Source organism: Salminus brasiliensis, chromosome 7 (assembly GCF_030463535.1).
Source record: "Salminus brasiliensis chromosome 7, fSalBra1.hap2, whole genome shotgun sequence".
NCBI lineage: Eukaryota > Metazoa > Chordata > Actinopteri > Characiformes > Bryconidae > Salminus > Salminus brasiliensis.
The window spans coordinates 21056321-21068967 of record NC_132884.1 but is presented as its reverse complement, the minus strand read 5'-3'; the positions used below and the strand labels follow the sequence as shown (position 1 = coordinate 21068967).

The window sequence follows — 12647 nt, the reverse complement described above, 5'->3', positions numbered from 1 at the left end:
TTTGTATGTATTGTAATGTTTAGCTGCAAACTCACTGGCAGTAGTTAACAATGTAGCTGTTGAGCGTACAGCCCCAGGATGCTTTTACATTTACATTTGGATTTTGTGTCATTCATACATGCAGCCCTTGTACAGTATTTTACTGGGATGCATGTGTTCATGCTTGGCATGAAATGCTCAACTGTGCTATGCGCAATTGTCATGGAAACATTCCACTTTGCTGGCTGTAATCTAGACTTCACTAGATTTTGCAGGAACATATCGGCTTCTGTTGCAAATGATGTCTCCTTGTCAGTACCTGGGTGTTGTACAAGGCTGAGTGCAGGTAAAGTGCAGAGCCAGCCTTGTGTGAAAGGGGTTTTTACGCTTGTAATGCTCACTGTGGAGAAGCTGCAACAGTCCTGTAAAACTACTGACGGACATATTTTGAATATATAAACAATATAGAGACCCCAATGGTCCTAGAGGGTTAAGCCACTAGCCATTATGACTCCCCAACTGCAACTGTTTGTAGTGGAGACCAATTAATTAGTCAATCTGTTGGTAGGAGATTATTATTATTATTTATTCATTCATTCATTTATTTATTTATTTAAAATTGAAGTTGAATATATATTTTTATTTTATTGGGGTTAAAGTTCTCTTCTACATTTGTCAGGGTAAATCACAGAGGACAGCAGCTTTATTTGTGTTGTGTCACCTGTAGAGCTCTGGCAGCAGTTTCAGACACCTGCAGGCTGTTCTTCAGTCTGGACAGCTCTTCTTCCTTCACTTTCCTCTCTCTGTCTCCACGCCGAACCTCTTCCTCCTGCAGAGAGAGGGATGCCTGAGCCCCCTCTAATCGTGCTGCCAAATCACGCTTTCCTACACACACACACACACACACACAGAGTCTTTTGTTATACTATATTAGTGAGGAGTGCCATTGATTTGTGCGCTATTATAGCCAAGTAATGCTACAGCTACACCTAAACCTGACCATAACCCTAACCATTCTAACCCTAAACCAAACCCTAATCTTAATTCAATCTTTATTATTCATAGACATAATAAAACTATAGATTAATACCCATAGTCATTAAACACACATACATACACACACATAGTTAAACAGAAGCAGAACCATCACTGTGAGGTGGATATTATAGAGTGGAGATCCTACCCTGTTCTAGTTCTTTGAGAGAGTGTTTTAGCTGCTGTGTCCGAGCATTGCCCTTGTCTTGAGCAGTCTGTAGTTCTGTGAGTTGCCTTTTCAGACTCAGCACCTGTGTCTGGGCATCATCCTGCAGGACAGAGAATGAACAGTACGAACAGGCACAATTCAACAAGTCGTTTCTTGTGCTTTTGGGATAAGGCTTTCTTGGGGGATTTTTAGAGAATATATTGAGCATTGTTCTTTTTTTCAATCAATCAGTAAAACATCAATTCTGCCATTCTCTAATTAATACTAAAATTGTGTGTATGACCAGCAATAACAGCTTTATAGAGCACACAATACTTAAGCTCAAAATGCCAACAACATAACACAAATATAAATATGAATAAAATATGATGAACAGCCATATTGTTTTATCCATAGATATGTTTAATAAAATAATTTAAAATAATGACATATGGTATTTTTTTTTTTTACTCTTATTTTTAAAGGCAACGCTGACTGTTAAGACATGTAGACCTCAATGTGGTGTTTATGTTCAGTACTTAATATGTTGTATAAACTACGCATAAATCCTATTTTGATTAAAAAACGACACCTAATCCCTTTTTTAGTAGGTTGCTAATAAACATTTTTGCTGTAGCTTCTCTCAGCCACAGCGTGAGGAACAGTGAGCTGAATATCTAATTTAACACAAATATATCATTCAGCCATTCCAACTTTATCTACAGTATGACATCACCACATGGAAAAACACTGTACTGATGGTGTTATTTTCTGTAGTCCAGTCCAACAGTATGACACATTAACCTTTCCAGGCAAAACCTGGTAATTTATCATCCTGCAGGGCTTCTGTAGTGTTCTTTGCCTTTTCTTTTCAAGATGAAATGTACTTTGCTTTTTGGAATCAATCACACTTAAAACTTCTTCAAACCCCAAGCAATCACTGCGAGTGTCCATGAATTCCTGTGCAGAACTGCACTGTGGAGCTACACGTGTAGTTAGTGGTACTAGCTCTGCTGATACTAGTGGTGTTAACTCTGCTGATACTCACTGTACTGGGCTTAGTGATGGACTTTTAAAAGGTGTATCAGGTTAGTGGTGTTAAAAGTCTTTCGTCTGCTTCCCATACGAGGTATGTTTTACATACCAGTCTACAAACACACGGATTTGAGTCAGACAGACTGGCTCTGCACATGGAGCAGATTTCAATAATGGCTTTAATGGGGTTGTTCTGTAGCCATGAGTGGCGCTGTGTTGCAATCTAGCGGTTGAATGAGAAACTGCAGCGCCCTATGACAGAGGAGCCCTTATGCAATACTTCAGCAACTTGTAAAATATGGATCATGTGATCTGACCAGCTCTCAGGACCAGCGATCACATATATGGGCTGAAAAGCAGCCAATACGGACACACAGCTGATCGATCCTTCCATATCATAATACCAATATGCAACCAAAAAGCACAGAACTAGGTTAAGCTTGATGTACTTTAGGCACATTACAAACAGCACAAACGCTTAGCACTAACAAAGGGGTTGGGCAATGGGTGCCGGAGTCCAGGACAGCTCTCCCTGTTCTAACAAACCTCCTAACCCTGATAAGTAACAGGTGAGTTGAAACGCTGGTGACTGTAGGCTTGCAAACATGCACTCATCCCAAAGAACCATGTGATTTAAAATAAACCTGTTCACTACTCCATTCAGAGAGGTTGAGATTATGCTCAGTAGAGACAACCAGAGTCTCTGAGCGACACTTCAGCCACAGACCCACCGAACACAAGTGGTGCTTTACTAACAGCTCACTCCCTGCTAACATCTTCCTCTCTCTTTCTTTTCTTTCTCTCCCCCTATTTCTTTTTCATTCCTGTGCATACACACACACGGAAACAAGTGTGCGCAAACCTGGGTGAGGGTGCCAAACATGCTACGATAATGTTGAGAAATTAAAGTCTTCCTGGGGTAAAACTGCATTTTAAACAGGTTTGTTTTTCTATTTATGCTTCAGTTCTGTTTTACACAATATAACGGTTTGATATACACTTCCATTGTTAAACATGTGTATTAATAGTAAAATAAGTCACTGTTAACCTTTAGTTCAGCAAAAGTGCTTTGCTATTTACTTAAGAATAACCTCATCTAGTTTGAATAGGCTAAAATTCAAAGATACCTAAACAGAAGTCAATTCATTAGTTAATTTTCCCTACTGTGATAGGGATCTTTGCCCAGAAATTTTGTCCATTTTTAGTTTTCTCCATATTTCGAATCCTGTAGCTGCTCTGTACACTGTGTAAAATATGTTAAATGAACATCAATAGAAATGCCTTAAATTATGTGGAATAAACTCAAATGCTATATTGACTTCCATTCAAAGTTAAGAGCATTTTTGCCTTCTCCTGTAAAGTCACAATTTTGGAGATACGTGTTTTTCACTGGACAGTGACGACATATTGTGCCATTTTATGAAGCCTGGCAAACACTATAGTATTGAAAGCCTTCTATGTATACATGATAAAATGAAATTGCATGTACTTCTGAAAACAGAAAAAGCCATTAACTAATATAAAAATAAATACATAAAAATAAATATATAGTAATGTTCTGAATATTGAACTGAATATGAATGTCATACTCGCTCCCTCTGTGCATCTCTGAGATCCTGCTGGAAGTTGCGAAGTGCCGCCTGTACCGAGTCCACATCCAATTGTCCCTCTTCTCCATGGACAGGGGACACAGGGGAGTGTTCCTGCACTGCTCCCGCTGGTCTGCCAGAGACACATTCACCTCCTGTACATAAACATGCAGTCACACACATTTCTAATCACAAACATGCACGTTTCTTCGAATGGATACACACACACACACACACACACACAGACATAAAAGACTATTTGGACTAATAACTCATCTATGAAAGCAGGTGGACCAGTCCGGTGTAGGAACCACCATAGATCCCAGAACAGCCATAAGAGCTCTAATTTGAGAGAGCTCACATTCAACCAACTGTGAAGTAGTTAATCATTCCAGATTTAGTTCTCAACTGGCTGGTCTGCTCTTTTTTTTAGTAAGAAGATGTTGGCAGGTCGTAATAACCTCCGAACGACATGTCTCTTCTTTATCGTACCTTTCTCAGGAGAGCAATTTCTCCAAGGTGAAGGCCTTCTCCCTCTGGGCCTCGGTGTGGGTGACCTTGCTCTACACCCAATACCAAGTGTGCGCCTGAGGGCGGAGGTCAGGCCACTCATCCTGTGCTCCAGGTCAGTGCGGGAGGCGTCGGCCAACGCAAGCTGCTCCTCCAGGCTCCGCCCTCGCCCCTCTGCTAGTTTCAGTTCCACATTCTGCTCCCTCAGCTCAGCCTGTACCTCCTGCAGGGCCGCCTCTAACCGGGATGTTTCCTCACGCTGCCGTCGCTGGCTCTCCTGCAGACTAGCGTCTCGCTGTCGCTGGGACTCCTTCTCCATACACTGTGCCTCCTCTAGCTCAGCCACACGCCGCTGCAGACCAGCAACCTGACATACACATGCACGTTTGTCCCTCATCAGGATATAGAAGAATACCTATGTTTTATATGTAACTACCCACATATGTATGCAGGTCCTGACAAAGCAGGTTACAGAGGTCGTAACCTGATTATAATTGATCATATATATTTATTATAAATAACTTCCATAATAATAATGATATAGATGTGAGTGTGTGTCTCACCTCCTTCAGTGCAGCCTCCCTGCCGGCATCACTCTCCAGTATTCTCTGTTTGAGACTGAACGATTCTTTCCTGCCCTCCTCCTCTCTTTGCTCCTCCTGAGCCAGACGCGTCTGGAGTTCACTCACCTCCTGCTCACGCTGGCCACACTGGCCTTCCAGAGTCTTCACCTGTACACACGGAAACACACAGACATGAGTGCGCAGACATGCAAAGTCTGCAATTGTGTGGACCACGGAACCCGATGTACATCTATTGGTTAGTCACGGCTCTGTGGTCAGATGTGAGCTCCACTGACCTTTCTGCGAAGTTCCTGCAGTTCTCTTCGTGCCTGCAGGTGAGATTTCTCCAGCTCACGCATGCTGGTTCTCACTTTCAGTGCCTCCTGCTGGAGGGAGGACTTACACTCCTCTAACACTACCAGTCTCTGCTCCCTCTCCTCCAGGGATCGTTTCAGACTGAGAGAGAGAGAGAGCGAGAGAGAGAGAGAGAGAGAGAGAGAAAGAGAGAAAGAGAAAGGAGAAAGATCAAAATGTTAGAAATTACCAAGCAGAGAGTGCTAGGTACTAGTACCGTGAATACAAAGCAAACAAAGCATCCGCAATGTTAACCAGGTCTCTTAAGAATAATCTGTCTACTTCAGCACCTCTTTAAACACAAAAGTGACACACTTAACGTGGCACTTTAAGTTATTTTGGAAAAAATAACAAACAGCAATTCTCAGCTCACAGCTCTGAACTCTGGACCTCTCATAATTAGAAAACCAGAGAAGTAGTAGTAGTGAAGGCATTGATGGTCAGATCTGACCTCTCTATTAATGTCAAACAGGAGCTACTGCATTTCAAGTAGCTGGGTCGCGATCAGGTTGAGCTGGGAGGCCGCACACACACCATGTTATTAGTGGTCAATTTGGGTTAATGGTGATGTTTGACAGCTAATCTCTTCCCAATGGCCTGTGAGACTGCTGACCTTCTGAACGTCCGAGTGAACTTGAAATGCTCAGAACTGGGCAGGAAGACAAAGGGGACACCACTGCCAGTCTGGACAGCTTCTAATCAGGGGGACTTCAAATGAATAATTCATAGTTATAACTGTTCCCTTCACCCAGCCATCTTCCTGGTCAGGGTCATGGTGGGTCCATAGCCTACGTGGAATCAAGAGTACTACACACACACACTCATTCATTCACACCTAGGGGGCAATTTAGCAAAGCCGATTCGCCTACCATGTGTTTCTAGAGTACTCGAAGGAAACAGAAACCCACTCGGACATGGGGAGAACACTCAAAGCCCCTAACAGACTACAGACTAAGACCAGAGCATAGGTCAAACCCACAATCCCAGGCCCATGGAGCTCTGCGGCACACATACAGTTTTGCATTAGACTTATGATGCTAATGAATCTACAAGCAATGAAAGCTAATGGCTCAAACTTGCTTATGTGGTCCTTCACTCTACATGACATCCAGTTATTTATAAAAAATGGAGTCCATGACGCACACCTGGATCAGTAGTAGCAGCCATCTTGAAGCCAAATGTTCTTCTACACTTTTTTGTTCAGTTTTATAGATAACATACAGTGTGAGAAAGCAAATAATCAAGACTATTTAAGACTGAGTTGACATAGTTTGTGGCACTTGTGTGATGGTCTGAAGTTTGCACAATGTGACTTGGTAGGGTATAAGCAGGACTACTTTCTAACTTTACTTACTTTCCTTAGAAGTTCCTACATATCTTCATCTTCCCTCAAATAAATAAAGACTTTAACCAAACATCCAAAGAAGAAAATGCTTCTAAAAGCTACAAAGTTATTACATGTAATGGTTATGAATACATTGTCTGATGCCTAATATGCTGTTTTCTAATTGTTTTGAAAAGCAATGGTTAGTTTTCTGACAGCTTTGTAGGTTTGTTAATGGTAGAGATTTAGAAATGGCCATTTGTATTGTAGACGTTATAACCCTTGCTTCCCATTATAACACCACAAAAAAATCTGAGCTAAATATCATTTTATTTGTCTACCAAAAAAGCAAAAAGCATCATATGGACTTTCATCCCCCCACGCTGGAGCCAACACTTTAGTTTTTGTGCACAGCTTGGATGGCTATGGTCCAGCTTGAGCTGCTTTTGGACAGAAAAGATGTGCAATTTACTCTGTTGGTGTCTCAGATTAAAGGCAATGAGAATGATGGGTTACAGCTACCTCCTCATATTGCAGACTTAACCCAGGCGCAGACGACAGCTCAGTGGAACAAGACAGGCCTGGGCTGGTGTGAATGTGTGAGTGTCTGTATGTGTGTGTGTGTGTGTGTGTGTGTGTGCGTACTAAACCTGTTATTGTCACTCTCAGCTCTCTTCACAGCAGCTCGGAGCTCTTGGTTGGATGTGTGAATGGCCTCTTTCTCCCTGCTCTCATTCCCCAGAGCTCTCCTCAGTTCTAGGCTCTCCCTCCGCTGCGCCTCCTTCTCCTGCACACACTCCCGCAGCTCACGATGAGCCTCAATCAGCTCCTTCCTCCCAGCATCTCTGCTCTCCTCCATCTCCACCAGAGCCCTCTGTAAACGCTCCACCTGAGTAGAGGGAAGAAGAAACGAAGAGATGAGAGGAGAGGAGATTCGATTAAATGAATATATATGAAAAAGAAAAAAGATTAGAAGAGATGAGACGAGAAGAAATTAATTGAATTGAAGCGATAAGAAGAGTTGAAATCAGACGCAATTAGATGAGAAAGGATTAGATACAAAAAAAATGAAAAGAATTGATGAGGAGAGATGAGATAAGAAAAAGATCAGAAGAGAAGAGAAGCGATGAAATGAGAGAAGATGCCAAGAGAAGAGATGAAATGAGAGAAGATGAGATAAGGAAAGAGACTAGAAGAGAAGAGATAAGAAGAGATTAAATGAGAGGAGATGAGAAAGGAAAAGAGATTAGAAGGGAATAGATAAGAATAAGATATTAGAAGAGACGAGATAAAATGAGATTAAAATGACATGAGATGAGATAAGAAAAGAGATTAAAAGAGAAAAATTAGAAGAGCAAAGAGAAAAGATGAGATGAGAAGAGAAAAAACGAGAAGGGAAAACAGAAGAGTTAAGAAGGGAAGAGATGGAATGAGAAGAGAAGAGAAGAGAAGAGAAGAAGATGAGAAAAGACATTAGAAATGAAGAGCTGGTTAGTAAAACAGAAGAACACAGATTTGCCCCTTTCTCCTGGGTGCTATCCACTCTAATTTAACTTGATCATTTATTTGTTGAATTGCTAAACCACACACTGGAGATTAACTACGAGTTCTAACCACCTCAAAGAGAGGTTTGGAAAGGGTTTGGCTGGCGCTAGACATAACATCACAATTTATGGCAATGTTCATATGCAGATAAACATTCACTGCCCAGATAAATGGCTTAAAAAGCAACTTAAGTTTTTCAGGTGGCCAGAAATGTCAGAGCATCACTAAGTATTATATAACTGCTTACTTTACTCTCACAACCATTTCAATTGGTTAACCACTATGTTCTCATAACCATTTATATTACACTCAAATGAGGGGTGTTTAAGTCAGACTATATTACTGCTGTTAGTGGATGTGAAGATTCCTGACAGCTGTATTCCATACGTGGCACGGGTGTCCTGAGGACAGTCCTGTTCCACTTTCCATTTGAATGAAATGGAAACACAGCCTATTAGTAAAATTCCATTGCTCCGTTCCATTCAGAGCCTGAAGCGTGCGAGCATCCCGCTCCTCCCGGCAGATTCCCTCCCTTTCAGCACTGCTTTCGAAAGGAAAGAGGAGCTTAGCAATATGTGTGTGAAGAGTTGTTGTTTTTTTTACACATAAGCTAATGTATGGAAGGTACGGGTGGGCTCTGTCACACTTGCATTAGACTTGCTCAGGTTGCGGCTCCTCATCCATGAGAATGACCTACATTCTGGTAACGGTCTGGCAGGCGCTCATCACTTTACGGCACAGATTTTTGTGCCTCAGAAGCCAAAGCGCAGCCAGCAAGAGAGAGAGGGAAGAGAGAGCATAAAAAGAGGCAGAAAGCGGGAAAAATAGGGAGGGATAATGAAAGGAAAGACAGAACAGGCTCCAACCACTGCCGAGTACAACAGCATGATGGGAAACATCAGCTGTGTATGTGTGTGTGAGAGAGTGGGTGGGTGTCTGTATGTGTGTGTGTGTGTGAGAGAGGAGGAGAGGATTTCTGTTAACAGGGCCACACAAGTAGTTTTCTTCTCATGAATCCAAATGTGAGAAAAATAATGCCGTACCACTCTGGCCCAGGCCACCGGGGTTTACTTCATTGATATGGGAGGTGAATGGATGATGAGGAGAAGGAAGTACAGCTTAGAGGGGTCAGGGTGCCATGGTGACAGAGTTTCTCTGGACAGAATTTCTCTGGACTCCCCACACCTGATCATTTACAAATACAGCTACACACATCTCTAGCTATGCCTCTTTCTATCATCCCCACCCTCTTGCCTTAACCATCCTCCTCCTCTCTGTCCCTCATTGCTTTTGTGCTTCTCCTTGTGTCCCTTTCTCATCCTTTCCTCTCCCTCACTCCATCTCTCTCATTCCCTTCTCCTCCTCTCTCTCTCCCTCACTCTTCCCTCTCTCCATCTTTCACTATTTCTCTCCTTAGCTCCTCTCCTTATCTCTCCCTTTTTCCCCCAGCTTCTCTCCCTTGTTCAGCCTCCCTCTCTCACGCCACTCTTTCCATCTATTTTGTCCTATCCCTCATTCCTTCGCTAGCCCTCTCACTTTCTATCCCTCTCTCACTCTCTATCCCTCGTTCATTCCTTCCCTCCATCTCTCACACCTCATTCTCTCCTCTTTTTTATGTATCCTTTTCCTCTAATCCCTCATCTCTCCCCCGTCTCTCGCTCGCTGTCCCTCTTTCATTTCCCTCTATCTTTAACTCCATCTACTCTCTCTCAATCTCTCTTTCTCCCTTTTCCCTCTTTCAATCCACACTTCTTCAATCACCTTTTCACCTTTCACTCCTTCTCTCCCTTTTTCTCTCCATCTCTAACTCTTCCTCTCTCTCTCTCCTCTCCCACATGCTCTCTCACTCCTGGTGGGTTGTGACTGTGTGGCTAGGGCGAGTCAGTAGACAATCAGATAAAATAAGTAAACGGAGGAAAGAGACACAAGGCCACCAGGCCACAGATCACACACATACACCCTAAAGCACACACACCAAATAGAAGACTAGAGCAAAGAGGAAAATAAAAAAATGTATAAAAAGCAGAAAGCACCCTGGTCTCTGGCTGTGAGCAGACAGTGGTGACGGTGTGCAGAGCTGACCGCAGCCACTGAGATGAGTCTCCTCTTATTCTGTGGTCAGAACGGGGGAGAGTTTAGACTAATAAGACGTATCACTGGGCTGACTCACAGACACACAAGCACGCAGTGTTGACCAATCCAACCGGTGGCATTCTAGGCATATTTAACAGCAGCTGAGCAATGCCAACGTCAACAGCGTGCGGTGGTAAATGCTTCTCTCCAGTGCCGATTCTAATTGGTCCAAACTGGGCTCCCACAGGCCTCATGCTGCCTTCTGGGCCCGTTCCTTCTGCCAATGCAAATAAACCCGCCTCCCAAGATGCAAAATATTTGCTTCTCTGGCCAATAGAGATTTTTTTCCTATTGCTAAGGACAATACAACTGAATTAATGTAGTGATGAGCTGATTGATTTGTGACTGAGAAAGTCCAGGTGGTCTCACCTCCTGCTGAGCTTCATGCCTTTGCAGCGACAGCTCTCTGATCTGCTCATTTAGTCTCTTCTCCGAATTCTCCCGGGACTTCAGGGACTCCTCAAAGTGCACACGCAGCTGCTGCAGTTCTGTCTGCAGGCCGGCCGCTGTATCCTGCAAAAAAAGGTGATGAACGGTTGCACTTAAAAATACAAAAGTAAAGTAAGCAACACAACACAACAAACATAAAAGTATAAGTTCACTGAGCAACAGAGAAGGTTTCCATGATATTTTGAAAAAAAAAAAAAAAAAAAAGCTTTTAAGTATTTGCCTCACGATGGTAATGCTAATTTCCGCTAAGCGAGCCGGGCCGCAGTAACGCCATGGTAGCAATGTTGGACGAGCCCAGAAGTCGTCCCGTGCTAATGCTGCGATAGCAATGTTGGAGTAGTCCAACAACTGGACCATGTTAATGCAGTGGTAGCCGACTCAGGTATGCTAAGCTTTATTATGCTAATGATCGATGCAGTGGAAGAGAGCTAAATTGGAACTATTCTTGGACTCATTAGATACAGTCTCTGCCAGTTTCTGTCCAGAAAATATAAAGGTGATGCAAATATGGAGCCAATCAGCGGATCCCTATGCCATTAAGCCCTTCCACTGAATGATTCTGTGGCCCCAAGTACAGTTAGCTAACCGTCCTGAAAAAAACTGCCTCAGCCCAGTTTATAAGCGATCTGTGCTGAACCAAGCCACCAAAACAGTTACCCTCCATGCTCAGAACTGTTGCGCTGCAGAGGAAAAGAGGCAGAGGCAGAAAAAGTGGCACATTGAAGTACCTTGTCCTGTTCCTGCTTGCTCAGGAAGTCTCTGCGCATGCGCTCTGTCTCCATGGCATTCATCTCTATTTCCCGCTGCAGTGTGAGAATGCGTTCAGTCAGAGCTTTCTTTTCTGCCTCCTTCTCGGAAAGAGCCTGTCCAACAAATCAACAAGCAGTGTGATTACCTTGAAATGATACCCAGGTTCTGTCTAAACCAAAGTCTTTGTTTCATGAACACAGAGCAGCAACAGAAAAGATCAACAGAGCAGCTGTAGTAAGAACCATAGCAAAAAATAGGAAGCTCTATTCCGTTCTATTTTTCTTTATTTTAATTTCTACTAGTTAATTTGTCATATGTACACAATATTAAGTGCATGTTGCTTGTTTAAACAGAAGAAAGCAAGACAAAAACTAAAAACTGGAAAAAACTGCAAAAACCTATTAAGTTGAACTTAGATGAAAACGTACAAGTCTTCAAGGTCTGAAAGCACAGGTCTAAAGGAAGGCAAAGGAACTCTTTGACAAATATACACATACATTCCCAGTCACATAAACACACACCTGCTGTTTGTGGCCCTCAGCCTGCAACAGGCTGTCTGTGCAGTGCTGCTGCACCTTGGCCAGCTCGTTCTGCAGCTGCTGAAGCTCAGTGCGGCTGCGCAGGCGTAGCTCCTCGTTCTCCGCACGCAGCTGCTCCTCAGCCTGCTCCCGCTGCGCAGTCAACACCAGCCGCACACACTCCTGATGCAGGACAGGTGCACGTGGCACAACTTTAGCTTAAATGGAAGCATAGGTCTCCAGCAAGGTCTCCCTGCACTGTTTTTCCTATCAGATATCAGTCCCTTCCATATGTGGTCCTAGACTTGATGCACAGTCATGCTGCAACAGTGAATACCAGACATTTTTGCTGTTGTCATCATCATCGTTTATGAGTCAGCCGTAAATGTGTGCATATATGTGTTTCCAGGTGCCAACATATAGGCAGAGATTATATCTGTGCCAAAAGACTGGACTGGGCTCTGAGAGGTCCAGTGGACTAAGGTGCTGCCAGTATGATCCGAGGATCGCTGTTCGAATCCCTGGTCATGCTACTAGCATTCAGCAGCCGGAGACAGAGAGAGCACAATTGGTCTTGCTCTTTTAGGGTGGGTTGATGGCACTTTCTCCCCACATCACTCCCAGTGTGATGATGGTCAGCACAGGCCTTTGTCAGCTGTATCGGAGCTAGGGATCTGGCTACCTAGCAATGCTGCATCAGTGACAGTGTGAAAA

The 12647-nt window shown here is 43.3% G+C and overlaps 1 protein-coding gene across 4 annotated transcripts in view; it reads right to left on the bottom strand.

The window, feature by feature from the left end:
- Positions 1-12647, bottom strand: part of crocc2 (ciliary rootlet coiled-coil, rootletin family member 2) — a 72821-nt gene that overhangs the window by 10646 nt on the left and 49528 nt on the right. For all 4 annotated transcript variants that reach the window (XM_072684094.1, XM_072684095.1, XM_072684096.1 and 1 more), the window contains 10 exons: positions 11937-12116; positions 11394-11528; positions 10585-10728; positions 7188-7426; positions 5156-5315; positions 4860-5027; positions 4279-4663; positions 3787-3941; positions 1163-1283; positions 701-864 (listed from right to left, as the gene is read on the bottom strand). In XM_072684094.1, coding sequence (XP_072540195.1) covers positions 701-864; positions 1163-1283; positions 3787-3941; positions 4279-4663; positions 4860-5027; positions 5156-5315; positions 7188-7426; positions 10585-10728; positions 11394-11528; positions 11937-12116 — 1851 coding nt within the window. The remainder of the gene's footprint in view (positions 1-700; positions 865-1162; positions 1284-3786; positions 3942-4278; positions 4664-4859; positions 5028-5155; positions 5316-7187; positions 7427-10584; positions 10729-11393; positions 11529-11936; positions 12117-12647) is intronic.